The 21,154-nt window shown below is 47.6% G+C and overlaps 1 protein-coding gene across 1 annotated transcript in view; it reads right to left on the bottom strand.

The window, feature by feature from the left end:
* Ca5a (carbonic anhydrase 5A) overlaps positions 1–16,945 on the bottom strand; it is a 29,516-nt gene extending 12,571 nt beyond the window's left edge. Inside the window, exons 1-2 of the mRNA XM_051201793.1 lie at positions 16,783–16,945; positions 8,476–8,673 (exon numbers count right to left, since the gene is read on the bottom strand). Of these exons, the coding sequence (XP_051057750.1) occupies positions 8,476–8,673; positions 16,783–16,945 (361 nt within the window). The remainder of the gene's footprint in view (positions 1–8,475; positions 8,674–16,782) is intronic.
* Between the last annotated feature and the right edge of the window lie 4,209 nt (positions 16,946–21,154).

The raw sequence follows: 21,154 nt of genomic DNA, 5'->3' as shown, positions 1-21,154 counted from the left end.
AGGCCCTATGAATTGGAGGTCCTGTCTGCCTTAATGAAACATGGTAGTCCCTCAAAGGTGGGTAGCTTTACAAGGGGTAGCCCTGCAGGGTTCTGGGGTCCCATCTAAGACAGGAAGTGATGATCCTTCTCAAGCAGGAGGCATCATTTATGTCTGAACAAGGAGATTGCTATGGGGATCAGACAAGCTCACAGAAAAACCCAAAGGCTGAAGTACACCAAATGAAAATAAGGGAAGGCTAGGCATGGCCATACACACACCTGATCTCAGCACTCTGGAGGCAGAGGCAGGGAGATCTCTATGAGTTCAAAGACAGTTTGGCCTACATAGCGAGTTCCAAGCTGGCCAGGACTCCATAGTGAGACCCTGTCTGGAAAAAAGACAAGGGTGTTTGAGGACAGAGAAGGCTCAGTGGAAAGGCAGATAGGGTTTCAATGTCTCCTAGCAAAGGAAAGTCACCACGTGACTTGCACTGGACAGGAGCAGCTCAGAGGAAGCAAAGTTGTGGGAGAGAGACCAGGAATGTGGGAATTTCTGGGACTCAGGGCTTGGAGCCTTTTGAGCCAGGTGCACTGTGACCATAGTGCAGTCTCACCATCCACAAATGTGCACACACAGAGACGCAGTCTTGAGCCCTTTCAAGTTGGAACAGAAAAATTCTCACTATGACAGTGTTTCCAAAATTAGCCTTGACAGCAGAGGCAGCCACAGCAAAGAGACAAGTGTGCTTATTTAAGGACTGGAAAGGTATCCTTCATGGCTCTCTCTGCTGTCTGGGTCTGCAGGCATGAGGGGTCTGGCTGGAACCCTTCTACAGATACGACCTGGGCCTGCCTAGCTCTTCATTCCTTCCAGCTTTGTCTTCCCTATTCAATAGTAGAGTCCCAGTAAGGATTGAGTCCCATGGGTGATATACTATCCAGCATGTGGGAAGCCTTCCAAGGAAACAGCTGTGTGTGTTTGGGGTAAGACAGCTGGAAGCAAGTGTCACTGGCCAAACCTCCATGTCCCAGTATTTTGTTTTCTGGTCTCTAGTTCTTGTAGCTGTCAGTGGTGAACACTCAGTGCACACTGTGAGGTGACTGAATGGCACACTGGACACTGTGTAGGGAACTGGGTATTTCCCAAGGGATGAATCTACAGGACAGGCACTGGAAGCACAGCGTTGAGATGAGGACACAGCGACACAAACTAGCACGGGTCTTAGCCAGGGCTTCTATTACTGTGATGGACAGCTTGGGGAGGAAAGGGTTTATTTCACCTCCACTTCCACATTGTAGTCCATCACTGAATAAAGTCATGGCAGGAACTCACACAGGGCAGGAACCCGAATGCAAGAGCTGATGCAGAGGCCATGGAGGGGTGCTGCTTACTGGCTTGTGCAGCCTGTTTTCTTATGGAACCCAGGACCATCAGCCCAGGGTGTGGCCACACCCACAATGGGCTGGGCCCTTCCATATCATCAATCAAGAAAATGTGCCAGGCCAATCCAGTGAAGGCATTTTCTCAATTGAGTTTCTTTCTTCTAAAAGGAGTCTAGGTTATGTCAGGATGACATAGAACTAACCAGTACATAGAAGCTTAGGAGTTAAGGTATCTGTTTCAGATGACCTATTGACCCTAGATCCTGTTGAACACTTCAATCATTGACTTTGGTTGCAGAGTTGAAAGCTAAGTTTCTTTCCTTGGAGGTAAGAAACTTGAGAGAAGTATACAGAATCAGGTAAAATAATGTATGACTGACTTGTCATAGTGATAACACAGTGATTAATTTAAAAAAGAGGCAAGCCCAGTCTTGGGAAAGAGAGCCTTTTGCTTGCCCAAGTCCCCAAGACTGCCAGCAGCAAAGTTTGTCTACAGAGGCCTGACCATCCATTACCCTGTGTTCTCTGAGAGAAGGTACATCTGAGATAACGGAGATAAAATTGGGTGATTACATCAGCCAGAGTCAGACTCTCCATTCAAGGCCAAGAGTGCACAGCGATGGCTGGACTCCGGTACAACCGTTGCTGTTAATAGCCACCTATTTGTAATTTGGGGCTTTCCCCAGGATAGAGTGGGCTTTTGGCAGGAACAGTAGCTGCTTCGGGGTTTAAAGTCAGCATAAGAGAAGCTTGGGGGACTCTTGTTAGTCAGAACCATGAACAGCAGAGGATCTCAAAGACAGAGTATCCTGTTCCAGTGTCATCTCCAAATTTAACCAGTTGCCAACTGGTGAAGTCCAAGGCCAAAAGGCTTCTCTGTTCCTGACGTTCTCTAGATGAGGACAGGCATAGCTGGCCAACAGCTGTTGCAGTGCCGGAAGAACACAAGCTCCACAGAACCCAGACTGGAACAAGCATGGTGTTACACAAGGTGTTTTCTCTGTATCTCACAGGTGACATTTGTAGAATAAGAACACTTGCCTTACAGGGACAAGGGAAAGAGTGAATACAAGGTCCCTGGTGTCCTAAAGGGCTTGGCAAACAACAGCCACTTACTGTTTTGATAGTCACTGTTATTGTGACTACTGAGAACTTACCAAGATTTTAGCTGAAGAACCAGCCTGCCTCCATCTTAGATTTAAAGCGTCTCTCCTCCTTGCTGGAGTTTCTCTGGGTAGCTTTGGAGCCTGTCCTGGAACTCGCTATATAGACCAAGCTGGTCTTAAAACATCTTGTAGTAAAAACAAACTGGGTTCTTTCTTGTTTATGATTAGACCTCTGTTTCTTAAGGAGTGGGCTATGCCTCACTGGTAACCTTAACTACAAATGGTTCTGTGCTGCCTGTTCCAGAAATGACGATTGTGTCTTTGTTTCAAAAAGTTGTTTATACTATCTTGCAACTCTACCTTTGTTTAAAAAGGTTAGATGACCACCTAGGTTGTGATTACTTTGTTCTGACTACCGGTTACTTTCTGCTCCTATAATCCTATTTTTGCCTATTTGGAAACTCTCTATCCCTGGGCTATAAAAACCCTGTCTTCCTTACATGGGACACTGGCTTTTTGAGCCCTACCTTAAGGGAGGCAGCCAGTGAACAGGAATCAGAAAGCTTGCTTTAATTAAATGTTTGCTTTAATTAATTTGGTGGTCTTTCTCTTCCAGTCTTTGGAATTAACACAGCACCTGAAACAGACACCATTTCTCCCAAGGTAGGACCTTCTTGTAAAGACATTGGCAAGACAAGTCTTCAGAAGAACATGCATTAGATGCCAGGCATGGTGGCAGACACCCGCAATTCTCAGGAAGTTGAGGTATGAGCATATCTTGAGTTTGAATCTAGCTTGGCTTACATAGTGAAGCCAAGTCAAAAGACCAAAGAAGGAGACAAAGAAAAAAGGATGGCAGGCAGGCAGGCAGCAGCATCCATTAGAAGACTGGCCTTCCAAGCACTGTCTCTCAGCTCCATGTAGCATCTTGAACTCAATCCACACCCCAGTGGTCAGGGGTCCCTGGAACCTTCTCTGTAATGGAGATGCTCCTAGCAGGTACCTTACCTACCTAGGATCTTTGAGGGCTATCTTGGCTTCAGTCTGTTGGAAAACATTGCAGAGACCAGTGGTACAAGGGAGAATAAATTTCTTCCTTCCTTCCTTTTTTCCTTATAAATTTATTTATTTTGCATTTTGGGTTCAGTTTCCCCTCCCTTCTCTCCTCCTAGTCCCTACCCCCCCCCCTTAAAAAAAATCCACTCCTCCATTTCTGTTTAGGAAAGGACAGGTCTCCTGTGAGTATCAACAAACATGGCACATCAAGTTGCAGTAAGACTAAGTATTGAGGCTGGTCAAGGTGATATGGTTATTAGGGTTCCTAAACCCAGTAAAAGGATGGGAGACAGCCCCTGCTCCCATTGTTACTAGTCCCATGAGAAGACTAAGCGACACAACTGTAACTTATATGCAGAGTGCCTAGATCAGTCCCAGGCAGGCTCCCTAGTGGTTGGTTCAGTCTCTGTGAGGCCCTATGAGCCTAGCTTAGTTTTCTTGTGTTATCCGCCACCCCTCCGGCTCCTGCGATCCTTTCTCCCCTGTAGAGGATCCCCTGAACTCTGCCTTTGCTTCCATCAGTTGCTGGGTAAAGCCTCTCTGATGACAACTGGGCTAGGCCAATCTGGTCACAGGAGGTAGGAAGGATTTCTTGCTGCTCTTATTCCTGCCCTGTCTCCAGGTCACCTGGCCAGGTGTAGGAGCCTTGCTTTTTCTGGGTGCTTAATACTTCCTTTAGGTTTTTTTCTCTCAGGAGGGTCTTTCTCTGGCCTGCAACTAGTGACCTCTAGTGGATAGAAGTGAAATCTGTGAACTTTAAACTCAGACACTAGGCCTAGGAGCCTGGTCTGTGGTGGCCAACAACAGCACCCTTGCTTGGACTTGGGCTCTCAAGAATAAAGCTGCTCTGGGGTTTCTTGGCTTTGGTGACAACTATCCGTTGTCACTTAGGGGATCAGAGGCCATGGTGGGCTATAGCGATGTTACTGGAATATTTATAGGTAAAGCCTGGGTCCTGGCAGCCCCAACCTCTTAGACTCAGCCTTTCATCCCCAGTATCTTCTTTAAAGAGACAGATAATAGTGAAAAACAGAGAGAGGAGATTTAGTCAATGTAACCACATTGGGAAGAGAAACAAATGCAGAGGTCTGACAACCATCCTCAAGTCCATCTCTAGGGTGCTGAGAGGAGGTTTGGGGTTAAGTTCAGGATAAAGGGTATGTATAACTACACAGACCTAGTCAAGGTGTAGTCCCACCCATCATCAACCCTTTACTGTCTCAGTTCAGCCTCTCTACAAGGGACCTTACACAAGTTGTCAGAACCATCCTGGGAGGCGAGGTTGTCCTCTGGCTTTCCATCTCACTGTGGACTTCCTGGTGGAAATGTAATTCTTCCAGGTGCATTGTTTCCATACATTGATAACTGAAGCATCTCTTTTGATTTTCTTCTTCCCTGCCAGGACTGTAACAGAGTGTCTTCATTTCATGTCTGTGGTTCTGTGGGTGTCACTGTTACACAGTCGCTTGAACTGACTGAATGGGTCTTAGTGAGCAAGCCCTCTGTAGTTAGAGAAAGCCCCCTTGAGCTCTGGGCAAGTGTCTGCTTCCTGCCTCTTGGCCTTCCCTCTAGAGGACAGCATCGCGAAAGGTGCTTGGCTGCAACCACAGTCGGCAAAGAGCTCCTATGCTGAATGCTTAATCCTTTGGTGGGGTTCCAGGTGCCTTCATTTTCAGTCCCTCCTCCCAGTTCAATGGAGCCCATATGCAGCTTCAGTAGCAGGAGAAGACAGATGATCAGAGGGTGGGCTGGCCTCTCACACCCCCTGTTGATAGGTAGAGGATAGGTAGCTGGGCCCAAGGCCCAGCTAGTTGCTTTAAACACCATCTCATGCTTCCCTCCACCCCCATCCCTAACCCCAGGAAAGAAGATGGGCTGCCTGCAAGTTTGAAGCTTCCATGGTGAGCTGGTTCATGTGCGGCTCAACAGTGCTGTGCCTTAAGGCCTGGTTGCTATGTTCTGTGAGGCACCCACCCTCCCCACCCCTGCCGCCCATCCTTTTCTCTCCACAGTCTCCCTGCTGCCTCCCTTGGCAAGACCTTTAGTTCAGTGGCTTTCAGTCCTTCACAGGATGTATCTGCCTCTGTAAGTCATCCCCCTGGCAATGACAACCTACAAGAGATCACATACCTTACCTCTTGTAAGAGTCCCTGGTGCCTTCTTTGACTGCCTGGACAACTGTCCTGTCCTCCTGCTGGCATATGACTACAGTTGCTGGCACTCACTTGATGAGATAGACCCAAATAATCACACTTTACATAAAATGGCTTCCACACCACCTAAAATGGCCCCCTCCCACCCTCAACTTAACTGTCTTCTCAGAAGACACCTCTGGACTTCTCTCCTTTTCACCCAGTTTTTGTTTGTTGCTTTTTGTTTTGTTTTGTTTTAAATGGAAGAGTCACTTCCTAATTCTGACTGGAAATGTTATTTTGTGGTGCCGTCCCCCCTTCCCACTCCCTGGTATTCTCCACCCCCTGTTCCTGATTTCTGATGGAGATGAATGAAGAAGACAGAGACTGTGGAAAGTGGAAACTTGTGCCAGGCGAGAGAAGCCACATGAAGGATACAGGAAAAGCAGACTGGCCTGGGCGGGTGTGAACCGAGGATATACTGCTAGTTTATGTGACTGGAGACACTCATGCTCCCCACCCTCTGCTGCAGGGTGGGGAGCATCCCTTTGATCCAGATAGAGAAGGTGGTGATCCCAGGGGTGGGGTCAGGCTGAGGTCAAAGTGGAAGGCTGCTGCTTGCCCATAGTGCAAGGCCATGGGGCTAGGAGCAATCAAGTTATGGAAGAGTTAAGGTCAGCTGGGGTAAGAGTGAGGATTCCTAGCAGCTGGCTTTGTAGGCTCATTCACCCTTCTAGGAGCCATTCTGGCAGCCATGCCCCAAGGTCCTGCAGGAGGCCACTTTCCCTTCTCTTGTGCACATCTTGCTTCAGGTCAGGGTTACCCTTAGGTTGACTACACGCTGGTGGGAGTCACTGTGTTTGGCTCACCCCTGCTTGGCCACCAGCAGTGGGACACTGAGCAGTGGCCAGACTTTGACAGAGCCCTTTTCTCCAGCTGTTCTTTTGGAAGCTGGTGCCAAACCGAGGTCACTCATTTTGTTACCTCTAGGAAATCCACTCAGGGAGTCATTTGTCACCCTGGAGCCTGCTGTGTCTGGACTTCTCTGAGTTGGAGCCAACTAAGTTACCAATTCTTTGCTTAAGATGGTTTGAGTCTGCAATGAGCAACCAAAAGAAATCTGAACTAATGCAACCAACAGCTCAGTGGGAGAGAGAGACCAGAGATTAAAGACCTAGACCGGCTGTAACTCTAGCATTGGGGGTGGTGGTGGTGGAGGCAGGAATGTCAAGAGGTCAAGGTCAAGAGGTGAGGCCAGCCTCAGTCACTGGAGACACTTGTCTTAAGAGAGTGGTGGGAGCCAGGTGATGGTGCACACCTTTAATCCCAGCACTTGGGAGGCAGAGGCAGTCGGATCTCTGTGAGTTTGAGGCCAGTACAGGCTCTCAGAATTACTGGATACAGTGTGCAATGACCACACCAAGGAGAGCTGTAAGCCTGCAGAGTGTGGCTCATATATCCCTGTCCAGCCCCAGAAGGCCAATTGCTAGCCCTCACCAGCCTTAACTGGTTTGTTTTTTCCTCAGCCCTGGCATGGGAAGGGGCCCTACTTTATTTCTGGGTTCGTCCTACCAAGACATCAAGACTCAGGTGACTACTGGTGACATTTCTCCCCATCAAGTGAGTGCCACCTCCAAGCCCTACCCAGGTTCCCCTTCTTTGCTGAGTCTGTGATGTCACGGAAGAGAAGAATTACCACTGTGTTAGTTACTTGTAGATTCCTGAGGTCCAGCACCTCACGGAAGCAACTTAAGATTTGCTCCAGGTTTAGTTTGGCTCAGTTTCCAGATGGTACAGTTCATTGTGTTGGGGAAGGATGGCAGGGCAGCTCCATGATGGGAGGAGCAGAAAATGAAGAAAAGAGCCAGTGGCTGGGGAGATGACTCAACTACATAGGCTTGAGGAGCTAATCACCAGAATCCACATAAAAAGCACAGCGTGGTGCTTGTGCTTGTAATCCCAGTGCTAGAGAGGTGGAGACAGGCAGAGCTGGGGCTTGCTGGCCAGCCAACCTAGCCTACTGGGTGATCTTGGCCAGAGAGAGATCCCGTGTCTCAAAGTGAAGGGAGAAGTCTCTGGCCTCTGACCTCTGTATGCACATGCACATTTACACACACACACACACACACACACACACACACACACACACACGGAGGAAAGGAAAGGATCCAGAGATAATATATGGCCCCCAAGACTTGCCCTGGTGAGCCACTTCCTCCAGAAAGGCTCCATCTCCTAATGGTTTAAAGGGACCGGAATGTGACTCCATCTTGGACACAGAGCACCCCATTGTAAATAATGACCTAAGCCTGAGTCCAGGAAGTCCTCTAGCCACCTTTAGCCAATCAGTTAAACAGTTTCAAACCTGGTCTTATAAGGCTGAGAGACTGGAGTTGTAGGATATGGCTGCTACTGACCATATGTAACAAAAAAAGCCCACAATGGATGAAACTGTTACTAGCCCCATCCAATCAACATGTGCCCCATGTAACTACTCCCCAGTCACCCAATAAGAACAGAGATACTTAGAATTCTCCTTTAAAAGGGCCTGCATGCCTCTGTCATCGTTGCCATTTTATGTGGGCAATCCACCTCTGCATGCTGGCTATTTCTGCAGAATAAACGCTCTTTGTGTTTGCATACTATTTGAGTCTGGGGTCTTTCTCCAGCATTTCTTGGCCCCTTACAGGGTCTGTACCTCAATGAAGAGAGCCATCAGTGGGGGACCAGGTATTCAAGAGCTCCAGCCTATGGGAACATTTCAGATTCACAGACTGACTGCCTGGGCCCAGCCCCTAAACCCCAGCACAGGCTTACCTGACTCCTCAAAGGAGTCGTCAAACTCCACCTGGAAGAAGTAACCGGTGTTCCAGAGGTACCTGCAGGATGTAGCATCGTAGGAGACCCTGAGTGGTGCCAGCTGTGGGTCATACACACTGTCCCTCCACTGGATGTTGATGGGAGACTGCCTTGTGCCTCCCAGTGAGGAGACTGGGCCAGTCCAGAGGGGGTGCCCTGGAGACAGAGAGGAGATCTTGACTGAGGGGTCAGTAGGGCAGGCATGAAGCAATAGGGACCCACCTCTGAGAAACAGGCCCAGTAGGGAGTTCTGGAACCTTCTGCCCACCAATCCACTTAGCTCTTATATACACATATGCAAGCTCCTGGCTCATTCTCCTGGCCTGTGCCTATGTGATCTTGACTTCTCTGTGGTCATTGTCTAGAGTGTGATCACAAGAAAAAGGAGGGAGACCGTTAGCTTGGATAGGAACAGCAGCAGTTGGAACAAGGGGGACCTGAAAAGTTCCAGAGAGCAGCTGGTGACAGAAGCAGTGAGAAGCAGGTTGGTGGAGAGATGAGAAAAGGTTGTGGTGATATAGTATTTATGATTTATTAAAGCTCGCCTGGGGATTCAGAAGGCAAAGTCAGCCTCAAGCTGTAGAGATCGGGCAGTGGTGATACACACCTTTATCCCAGGACTCAGGATTAAGAGGTAGATGAGTCCCAGACCACCCCGGGCTACTGGAGAGTGAATAAGAGCTCCCATCTTTAATCCCATGATTTGAGAGGTATAAAAGGTATAGGCATTCAGTCTGAAGAGTAGTCTCTAGTCACGTTGAGGAGAACACAGCAGTCTGAGTGGGTCAGAGGAGTAGTGGAGTTGGGAGCAGTTTGAGGACCGCCTCTTTGGTCTGAGCTGAGGTAGAGGTAAGGGCTAGTGGCTGATCTTCAGAAAAGCTTTATTGTTAGATCATAAACAAAATGTCATCACCCTGTACTCTATTTTATTTTATTTTTCTGAGACAGGGTTTCTCTATGTAGCTCTGGCTGTTCTGGAGCTTGCTAGGTAGACCAGGCTTGCCTCAAACTCACAGAAATTCCTTTGTCTCTGCCTCCTGGATGCTGGAGTTAAAGTAGTCATGGGCCACCAAGCCTGGATTACCTGTGCTCTATTAAGAGGGCCTTGGAGCAGCAGGGGCTTTGACTACATCTTCTGTAAGAGAGACTCGAGTTTACATGTTACAAACCATGCATTTGATCTTCCCACTGGGCAGTGGGTGTTTAACACAACTGAAGAATGATGGGAGATGCTATTCTGTAAATATGTTTCTCATATTTCTCTGGAGGAGTCTGCATCGAGAGACTGGAGAGAACAGAGGTCCGGGCCCACTCTCTGGTAAGATGAGACCATGTGGAAATACTTAGATTAATAGAAATGGGTTAATAATTAAGACAGAATAATTAAGACAGAGCTAGCCAATAAGAAACTGGTAACTGGCCAACAGCATTATATCAAATACAGAGTCTCTGGGTGTTAATTGGGGCTGGCATTGTGGTGGGACAGGACTGGTGGTGGTGGGGGGGACGGGACGGGACGGGACACTACTCCTAACATAAGGCGCCACAACGTGGCTAATAAGAACTTCCATTTAAAACTTAACAGAAGCTTAAAAAGGGTTTTAGAAACCAAAAAACAGACAAAAGCAAGGCTTCTTGATAACAGCATTTTTCTCGGTTGGACTCTGTTTTGCTAGATTTAAGCAGAGATTTGGGCAGCTCCTTTAAGGGAGGTTTCCTGACTCAGCATAAGTGACAAAAAACCGCAAGGCTTTTAAAGAGCTCTGTTCCCAACTAAATGGTGTGTACAAGAGCTGACAATGGCAGTGACCACATCTTCAAGCTGGCAACATGCTGCTGGGTACAGCGTAGACCAAGGCAGTGAGCACAGCTCTCAGTTCTGGTGGTAAAAGTACCTGCCACCATCTTGGATAGACCGCAGCTAACACAGCTATGACTCATTAGCAATGTTGTTGTTTACCAGATAAAGACTTGTGGCCAGAAAAAAAATAAAGATTTACAGTAAAGACAGATTCAGATTAAGAAAAACCGCTAAAGGTTTACAGTGTGTTTTAAAATATACGTAGGCTTGGGAGAAAATAAAAAATGGTTTTAAAAAGACAGGAACTGGGTGTGGCAGCACATGCCTTTAATCCCAGCACTTGGGAGAGAGAGGCAAGCAGATCTCTGTGATTGCAAAGTAAACCTGGTATGCAGAGTGAATTCCAGGACAGATAAAAGTTACACAGAGAAACCCTGTCTCAAAAAATAAAAAAAAGTAGAACTAACAAAAACAGTAATAAAAAGGCCATGTAAAGATGGAGAGAATCTGAATACTGTACAGTATTATGTTGTCTTTGTATCGTTTGCTGAGGAAATAACAACAACTGTTAAAACAAATGCTGCTGGATCAATTCAATTTATATATTTTAAAAATGCTTTAACTTCAAAATTTAAGTCCAAGGACAAGTTACTGGGGAAAAGGATTTCTATTTTTGTTCCCACAGAAAATGAAAAGCTGTGGATTCCTTCCAGACTAATGTGGTTTGATCAAGCCAGACCCCCTGAAACAGTTGCAGGTGATCCTACATTCAAAACAACTGGGACATAGCAGACTTGCAGACTACAGCCAGGATATCTGCATCTTCTTAGGATCCCCATGACAGCGTCCCCTACCAACAGGAAGCAGTTTGGAAAGAACGATGCCCAAATTCCCAAATATTGTTTATAAATGTTTGTTTTCATTTAAATGGGGTTGGTTATAAATGGTTAATGACCACAACCAATTTTTTCAAAGGTAAAAAGAGGATTATGGTATAGAAATGTATACTTTGTTTTGAAATGGATTTTCATTTATTGACACAAATTTAATGTCAATTTTGTGATATGTATATTTCTCCTCTTATTTAGGTATTGTGTTTATATAGCTCATTTAGAAATGTATAATTTAGTACAGATTATAGATAGTTACCTATAATAGTCAAAACTTATGTTAGATTTTACCTGTAATAGTCAGATATTTTAGTTAAGTTAGTTAAAATTTCTAGATATACAGACATGTATTTGAGATAAATAGGAATTCTTCAAACCTTTCAAAGACCTACAGAATATGGCATTTAAAATGGTTTAGGGTTTTTCTTGACAGTGAGACATAAATGATCCTGGCAACACCTGTGTCAGAAAGGAAAATGTACATTGAAGAAATGCATTATGAAGTTTGCTTTCAATATGGCAAGACTAGCCATTTGGGCAAGATACTGCTCTTGTCTGGACTGTTTGACTTTATGCTGTATAAACTGGACATGCAGGACCCACAGGAAAGTGACTGCTGATACAAGATGGACATTGCTACAGAGTTCATACTTCATGGAAGAGTCTGCCAGACAGTCTGCAGGACACAGAGAAAAGTGACTGACAAACTGCCAATACAAGAAGACAGTTTAAACTTTCCTGCTTTGCTAAAGAGTCTGCCAGTAGAAGGCTGAATTTAAACCAAATGTAGAAGTGTCAAAAGTCCCTACCACAGCTCTCTTCCAGCCTGGCATCTCAGGCTTCCCTGATTCAGAAACTCAAGGTGTGAGAAGAGTGGCTATTTGAGGATCTGTTTGCTGAGCTGTTAAATGAGACCACTAAGGGGGAAACATTTGCACTGGGCAGAGCATCTGCCACCAAATGAGGTGGAGCTGCTCTTTGGAGCATCTAAAGTGTTTATGCCACCAGAATATGAAATGAGTCTCAAATAGTTACTCACACTGGTCTCATAGCAAGATAAGACTTAAGCTCGGTACAGTTGGACTCATGGTCCAGCATGCTGGTGCTCACCTTTAATTCCAACACTTGCAGGCAGAGTCTGCAAGTGAGTTCGAGTCTAGCCTGGTGTACATAGTGTTGGGGAGGATATTTGATCACACTGTGAATCTCAAGTTAGCATTTGCATTAATTAAGTAAAATTAACCTTGTGTTAGGAGGCTTGGTTAGCAACTAGTTGACAGAAAGTAATCATAAAGCATCAGAGGGCATCTGGAAGAGATAGAGACACAGGAAGTAGTAGAGAGGGATTTTGAGTGGCACAGTTTTTTTTGTTTGTTTTTGTTTTGCTTTGGCAGAGCAGGAGAACTTTTTTTTTTTAATGGTGAGGAGAGAAGGTTAGCTTGTTGCTGCTTAACCTCTCTGAGCTAGCAGGTTTTCACTCCAGCCTTTGAATCTCAAGCTTTATTTATAAACAGAACAACAGAGATTTAGTGAAAGCTACTTTTAGTGACAGTGACAGAGCCGGTGCCTGGAGGTCCAGAATTCCCGCCAGACTCCAGCCTAAATGGCCAGGCTGCTGTCAGAGAAGCAGTTCAGTAACTGCAAAGTCACATTTGCTGGCTGAAATAGTAGTAGATTAAGGTTCAGCCACTGTGCTGAAGATAAAATGACTCTCTCTCTCTCTCTCTCTCTCTCTCTCTCTCTCTCTATATATATATATATATATATATATATATAAAATCACCATCATAGTAAGTTGTTTGGTTTTAGATGGGAAGTAATGTAAATAAAACAGAATTTTTTTTAATCATTTAGCTCCAATGGAGCCACCGTGGACTAGATGCAGATGGTATGAGCTGACAGCAGAGCTACAGCCTCTGCCCCTGGGAACTAATCGGGTGACAAGAGTGACGACCCAACAGGACCCCCTTGCATCATGAGTTTCCATTCTCCAGCCTTGTTGATCAAACAACAGACATCTAGTCCTTTCCCTCAACCTCCTGGGGAGAGCAGAGCTCCACGCCACTGTCACTGGGTGTGACTCCTGGTAACTTGCTCCCACTTGGCATATAAGTGGAATATTTACTTATATTTTGCTTTGTTTTGAGACGGGGTCTTTTACTAGCCTGGGCTATCCTGGAACTCACCATGTAGACTAGGCTGGCATCGAGTTCACAGACTCACCATGAGAAAACTACATCTCAGGTGGCTGCTGGCTGAGTGGGGAGAGATGAGGGAGGGGGTGTATGAAAAATGCATTGAATGGATATGGCTCACCCCACAACTGGGATGTGGCCCAGCCCTACCTGGGAAGACCCATCAACGTGTGTGCATGATGAACCTATTAAAAGGTCCATGCCCAAGTGCCTGTAACCCCAGCACTCAGGAGGCAGACAGGTGGCTCTCAGAATTTAAGTTCAGCCAGGTCCTCATAGAGAGTTCCAGGCCAGCCCAAGCGTTTCACTATCTATCTATCTAGATATAGATATAATCTTGTTCCAACCAAACCAAACCAAACCAAGCCAAACCAAACCAAACCAAACCAAGCCAAACCAAACCAAACCAAACCAAACCAAACCAAACCAAAAAACTTCCAGGAATGTGCAGCCAGGAGATGACAAGAGTTGATAATTAGTTCTCCTGGATAGTAAAACCTTTGTGTGTTGGTGGTGGTGGGGGGTGTCCACATACCTGGATGTTTGTGGAGGGCAGAGGACAATCTTGGGTGTCATTTTTAAGGTGCCACCCAATTTTTGTTTCTTTTTCTTTTTTTAGACATGTTCTCTCATTCATCTGGAATTCACTGAGTATGTTAGGTTACCTTGACATTGAACCCGAAGGATCTGCTTATCTCTTCCACCCCAGAACTGGAGATTACAAGACTGGCCTTGGTGGATGCCAGTTGCTCCTTGTAGCTATGCCCACCCAGGCCAAAGAGGGAGTACCTTGGTGGCCAGCAGAAGGCCTGTGATTGGTACATACCCAGTCCTTCATTTGCATGCAGGGCTGTGCTGTGATTGGTGTAAACCCTTGTCACATCCACCTCACCTCTGACTGTGTAACTAATTTACTTAGTTCCCTTTTGGAGTCAGCCAGGGTCATCTCTCTGCTCTCTCCTCTCATTTTGCAACATCAGGTCCAATTTTAAAAAGGCTTAATAGGGTGGTAGTGGTGCACATCTTTAATCCCAGCTCTTGAAAAGCAGAGGCAGGCGGATGTCTGAGTTAGAGGCCAGCCTGGTGGGTGGAGTGAGTACCAGGACAGCCAGGGCTGTACAGAGAAACCCTATCTCAGGAGTGAAGTGAGGTAGGGTAGGGTGGAGAAGGCTTCTCTCAATGGCCTTGTCTTTGAGCTGAGCAGGTAACAGGAAGAGGAGACAGAGGAGGTAGTGTGTGTGTGTGGGGGGGGCACTATTGATATGAGTGCCCATAGCCCCATTGAGAGGACAGTTGAAGAGTTCCAAAGAGTGACAGAGTGAGGAGCAGAGCAGTGATGACATTGGACCTTATGAAGATGGAAGATGAGAAGCTGCCAACCTCTGTCACCAGATGAGTTCCAGAGAGCTGCCAAACTTTAAGGGCCAAACTTCAGACACTGTAGGCATGACAGCTGTATCATTAACTCCTGCCATGGACTGAAGATCCCCCACCCTCGGCACATTCCAAACAGTAACACTAGCGACTGCTGCCTGCTGTTGCTCACAGCTGGACTACAGCAGTGCCAAGTGCCTGCCTGGGTTAAAGCTCAGAGCCACCAGCCCAGTCACAGAGAGGAGAGGCTTGGTCAGGCCTGTGATGGGACAAACTTCATTGACTCCCTGTGGGAGACCATACCCTCTCTGAGGAGTGGATGGGGGTAGGGTGGGGGGGGAGGTGGGGGAACGGGATGAGGAAAGGAAGGGAGAACTGGGATTGGTATGTAAAACTAAAAATAAAATAATATTAAAAAAAAAAAAAAAAAAGCTCAGAGCCACTAGCCTCAAACTTGAGATCCTAGAGCCAGAAGACTGGCTTATAAAACCTGGGGTAGTGGGCCCCCAGCTTTCAGGGCTGGAAGCTGGGAGCCTCTGGGCTTTGGACTCTCAGAGCCTGGGCTTCCAGCACCTGAATAGCTGTTTGGTCACAGGGCGTGCCTGGGTAGAATAGGACCTGGGCTTGCTGACCGGAAACAATGACCTTGTTTTGTTCTTTTAACAGCTTGAGTGGTAAATACTCTTATTATCCTTCTTTGACAGCTGTGGAATGTCCTCCACATGTGTGTGACATGACTGTAGCCATCTTGGAATTAGAGCAGCTGTGATCACTCACAGGAGATCCATAACATGTGTTCATTAACATTTCCTCATAGAAGGAGTGGGAGTACAGTCAGGGGACAGACCCTTACCTGTATATAATCCTTCCCTACCTACATGTGGTCTTGGAAGGTGCTAGACTATAAAGACGGTACAGCCATGGCCCTGGTGCAGGTTGTGTGGCAATCTGACTCGGTATACCCCTCCAGTATGGTGGCCTTACAGGGAGGCAAGGCTGCACCATGAAGGATGGCTGTGTCCAGGAAATGACGGGAAAGGGGGAGGGAGGTGACATGGTTTTCATTCCAAATCCTGGGTGGGGGTGAGACATGTGGGTGATTTATGGAGGGCAGCTTGGATTTCATACTGCCTGCATCTCTGAATGGCTCCTGCCTCCAGAGTCTGGACACTGGGCTGGGACCACTGGAGGATGAAGTTTATCCCCAAAGCTCTTTGTCATCCTTGACAGGAGCATGCTTGGAGGCCTGGGTGCTTCTTTGGTTGCCCTGGGGTTTGCAGATAGAGCTGCGTGGTGTTGCGTACCCTGGGGTGAATAACAGTGTGGAAGCACCAGGCTTTCCACATTGGCTTCTCACCAGATGCTGGATACAGCATCCATCTTGCCTGTTCTGTGGATGGGGAAACCGAGGCTTAGGGAGGCAGGGCATTTAGTAAAGCTGTCATCTCTTCAAAGCTACCTGTTGTCTACACTTAGGGCTCAGGGCCTGACCCTTCCAAATGCAGAAGCCCAAAGTCTGTAGCCCAGGCAGTTCGAGTGCTGCGTCAGGACACATATTTTACAGGGAAGTGTAGTAGGCCCCAGTTGGAGGCTTGGAGAATGAACTGCACATTTGCAATACCTCTCCCCATTTCTAACCCTGAACCAGTGTTAAGTGCCTCACTCAGGGTCACCAGATGCCAGAGACACTGTGCAAATCAGAACAGAAGTCAGCCAGCTCTGAACTGTTTTGCCTTTTTAAAAAATCTATTTATTTATTTATTTATTTATTTATTTATTTATTTTTGATACAAAGTTTCTCTATAGCTTTGGATCCTGTCTGGGAACGAACTCTGTAGATCAGGCTGGACTCAAACTCACTGAGATCCACCTGCCTCTGCCTGCCCTAGTGCTGAGATAAAGGCTAGTGCCACCACCAATGCCTGGCTCCATGTTGCCTCTTGAAGCCACCCTAAGGACTGCACCACATTCAGTCACAGCCGGGAGAGCCCAAGGATTTACTTACGGGCACAGCTGCTGTGTTTCTCTGCACAGGAATGCTGGGAGCGCCAGTGCTGTGGCCTTGTGGTACGGAGAGGCCCCATGTGCCTGAGGATGGCTAAGGGCTTGTGGAGGCCTCTCCCCTGCATCATGGCTCTGAGCACGCCAGTTCCCCAGTCTGCCTTCATTTTGGTCAGGGCCACTGTGGAGGTGGGGTGCACCTCTGTTTTTTTTTTTTTTTTTTTTTTTTTGAGGAACACATTGAAACTTCTGAACCTAGTGGTTAAATTTCAACTCTTGCCTGTCCCAGCTCAGGAGTGGATGACTGGGGACCAGTGGCCTTAGCTGGAAACAGGCCACTTGGGTCACTGCTCTGGTTGATAAACAGCTGGGCAAGCTTGTCAAAGAGCTAAACTAAGGGATCCCCCGAGAGCACCAGGAAAAGGATGTGAAAGGTGGGTGAGGGCAAAGTCCCTGCCCCCTGTGGTGCTGGCCCTGTTTTGGACGGAAGCGGGCAGGTTCAAGAGCAGAAGGACTAGTGCAGCCACAGTGGCTGAGTGGGGCTGTGACTGGGCGTTCCGATTGCCAAGGGCAGCTGAGATGCCTTGGACCCATCTCCTCAGCCCAGACCCCACTTGATCCAAACGTAGTTCCTGAGGTACAATGCCCTGGAGAGCCCCTGGGTTCTGCCCGGAGGTTTGCCACCAATACCAACAGTGTTCCTTTCATGCTTAAAGGGTCAACATAGGGCAAAGTGTATTTGGTGGCCCTGGCCATGCTGCTTGGATTTTGCGTTGGCCTCAGGAAGCCCCACTCTGGAGCAGTCATCTGTCCTCCAACACCCTTTCCTAAAGGGGCCCCAAGGGAAGACACATGAGAGCGTTCATTGGTACTGCTAAGTTTCGAGTCTACGAGAGCATGGGAAGTCTCACATCACAGATTCCAGATCTTAAATCTACAAAACCTAGATGATTGGGACGAAGTGTGGGTGACCTGTGGGCCCAAGAGGGGGAGAAAGAAGACAGGAGGGAAGGAGGGAGAGGGACAGAGAGACAGACACAAAGAGAGGAGAAGACAAAAGGAATTGTGCTTCATATTTTGTATTGTTTTTAATCTTTGTCTTTATTATTATTTAAGTCAGTTATATAATCAATACATTCATTTAAAAAAGGAATAAAAACTTAAATAGCATCTTATTTATTCTGTGCATGAGTACACATAGACACATGTGGAGGGCGGAGGGCAACTTGTGGGAGTCAGTTCTCTCCTCCACCATCTTGGTTCTGGGGTCATCAGGCTTGGTGTCAATCATCTTTACTTAGTGATTCATCTTGCTGGCACAAATAAATTCCTTTTCTTTCCTTAAACTGGCTTCTACACTGTGGCATTTGTATCTCTGTTCTGAAGATGGAGGAAACTGTGCTGCTGGGACTGGTGGCCTGGGTTGGGAGCACCTCCTAGCTGGCAAGTGGCCGGGCTAGGACGCTCATGGATTTTGAGCCCATCCCACAAACAATACTGAGGAGACTGACTGGAATGAAAGCGCAGCTAAACGTTTGGCCAAGCAGGAGGTCTTCAAGTACATGTGGCCACCACTCTACTTCAGCAGTTCCAGGACACGTGAGGAACACAGCAGATGCCTGGAGAACACAGTAGGGCCTGTCACCCAACCCCTGGGCTGGCTACCGTGGGATGTCTGGGGGTTGGTGGCAGGAAGCTTCCATGGGAGCCTGCACTCCGGCTGTCATTGCTGTCTAAGGAAACAGGCTGAGAGGGTGAGGTGAAAGGAGCCCAGCTCAGCAGGTCACGCGTGTGCATTTCTGGCTGGGCTCTGTGGTCCCTGCTCCTCTCTGCTCCCTGTGGTGTCAGTTGTGCTGGCTCACGGTGTGGCGCCCTCACTACAATATGGCTTCTTCTGTGGCTGTCTGGAAGGTGCTGGCTGGGGTTTCTTTCTGCAGGGCAGCTTGGGGCTAAGTGGGTCAAGGGCAAGGGTCCCAGGACACAGGAAAAGGACACTGCTGATTTCTAAAGGCCCAGTCTGGTGAGTAGTTGAGGACATCACAGAGTTCTTCTGGGCTAGCAGCTCATAGGTCAGGGGAAAGGTCAAGGCCCCACTTCTGAAGGGTTGCTCCTCAGTGAGTCAGCTTTAGAGCCAGGAGTGAGCACCACAACAGCCCACCCTGCTGCCACCACTGTCCCCACCTGGAGAAGGACGCAGCCACTCTTTTGGCACAGAGAGCTGTTCTTTCCTGTGATCCTGAACTGTCATCTTGGTTCCTAGTGAGAGAGTCTTCACTGACAGCTTCTTGGGTGGAGTAGATGAGGAGGAGGCGATTACCAAAGGCCTTGGTGTGCCCGATACAAGGAGAGGCTGTCCCCACAACCTGGGTGGAGGCCAGCAGCCATTCGATACAGGGGACTGTGTCTCTGTCCACCTGAGGGCAAGTCCAGGCCCTGATGGTGTGGATCTCCTCTCCCTCCTCAGCCTGAGTGTGGGAACCTCTCCCATGTGTCCACATCTCTACACTGCCTCCTACTCCAGGCCTCCATCATCCTTGCTGGCCCCAGCAGAGCCTCTACAGCTGCCCTTCCCCAGGTAAGCAGGGCCCCCATTGTTTCCCCAACACCCCAGGCAGAGTGGCTTTTCAGAACACAAATCTGTTCACATTCACCCTTTTCCAAACCTTGACAAGGCTTCCCACTGCTTCTCAGTAAGACATCCAACTTTCCTCTCTGTGTACCATGTATGATCTAGGGGCACTGCCTGGTACTTATGTATTTTTGTTTTCTTCACAAAGAATAGGGATCCTAGTAAAACATGGCTGGTTGGTAGCCATTCAATGCATGGCGTGATCAGTTCACTTTCTGCTTGGGAACTCTGCCAAGGCCTTTACCCCATCCTCTCTTGTGTGTCCATGAGCTCTGGAAAGCTCCCAAAGAAGGTTGAGAATTTTGAGCAGCAGCAACCCAGTAAAGGAAAACGGAGGGACACACCTGCCTCGCTGTACAAGCTGGTCAACCAGTTATGGGGGAAGCAGAGACAAAAGGACTGCAAGTTCAAAGCCAGCCTGGGTTCCAGGACAACACTTTGTCTCAAAAAAGAGATCTCTGCTTGAATACCTGGATTTGATTCCTGTGATCCAGATGGTAGAAGGAGAGAACACTCTCAAGTTGTCCTCTCTCATTTCCATGAGGTTCTATGGCACTCAGACAACCCCTTCAACATATCCCAAAGAGGGTTGGGGAAATGGCACAGTTGTTAAAGTGCATGCCCTGTGATCATGGGGAGCAAAACATGAACCCCAGAACCCATGTATAATAACCAGGCATAGTGGGGTGGGCTTGTAATCCCAGAGCTGGGGAGGCAGAGACTTGAGGGTCACTTGAGTTTGCTGGTCAGTCAGGTTCACCTATTCTGCAAGCTCCAGGTCCCATTGAGATACCATGTCTTAAAAAACAAAATGGGTGACTGCTGAGGGTCATGGTATCCCAAACACTTATGAACATATGAACCCTCATGTACACACACACACACACACACACACACACACTCACACACACTACAGCACTCTGGCTCTGGATTCTGGCTCTGATTAGCTTGACATTTTTTTGTTTGTTTGTTTGTTTTGTTTTTTGAGACAGGGTTTCTCTGTATTGCTTTAGAGCCTGTCCTAGAACTAGCTCTGTAGACCAGGCTGGCCTGGAACTCACAGAGATCCGCCTGCCTCTGTCTCCTGAGTGCTGGGACTAAAGGCGTGTGCCACCATTGCCAGGCTTGCTCCTTGATCTTTTGGCTAAGATCAAGTACAAACAAATTTCATGAGATAGTTTGAGCAAACAGGTTGTTCCAGGAGGTTACACATGACTGTGGGGGTAGTCCATGTGACATATCTGCCTTGTGTGCTAGGGTGGTCTCCATCAAGTAGGCTGGATCCTGCAGTCCCAGAGGCCCGAGGTCACCAGAAGGAAGTTATACAAGAGACAGCATACAAGCGCTGTCCGTCCGTGGTGATGTCGCCTGCTCCTAGAAGAGAAACCGGCTTTTCAACACATCCCAACCCTACCTTCAACCCTCACCCCGCTGCAACATGAGGCTGTCCTGGAACTTGCTATGTAGTCTAGGCTGCCAACTTGCTTTCTACATGGATGCGAGGCAACTTTAAATTATAAGACTTCACACAGACGCCCAAAGCCTGCCCTCCTGACTCCAGCTGCCACCTTCAGCAATTTCTCAGCCTCTTTGCACTTCATTCTCATCTTTGTAAATGACAGGTCTCATTTTAACAGCACAATTCCAGGTTGAAGTCTTCAAGACACTTTGGAGGCAAAAGTAGCCCAGGACCAGCCCCCTAGACAGAGGGTAGTGGTCTGGATGGGCTGTTAACTCAGTAAGGTCG

Source organism: Phodopus roborovskii, unplaced genomic scaffold (genome assembly GCF_943737965.1).
Source record: "Phodopus roborovskii unplaced genomic scaffold, PHOROB, whole genome shotgun sequence".
Taxonomy (NCBI): domain Eukaryota; kingdom Metazoa; phylum Chordata; class Mammalia; order Rodentia; family Cricetidae; genus Phodopus; species Phodopus roborovskii.
Note: the sequence above shows the minus strand (reverse complement) of the source record. Positions and strands in the feature narration are given on the sequence as shown.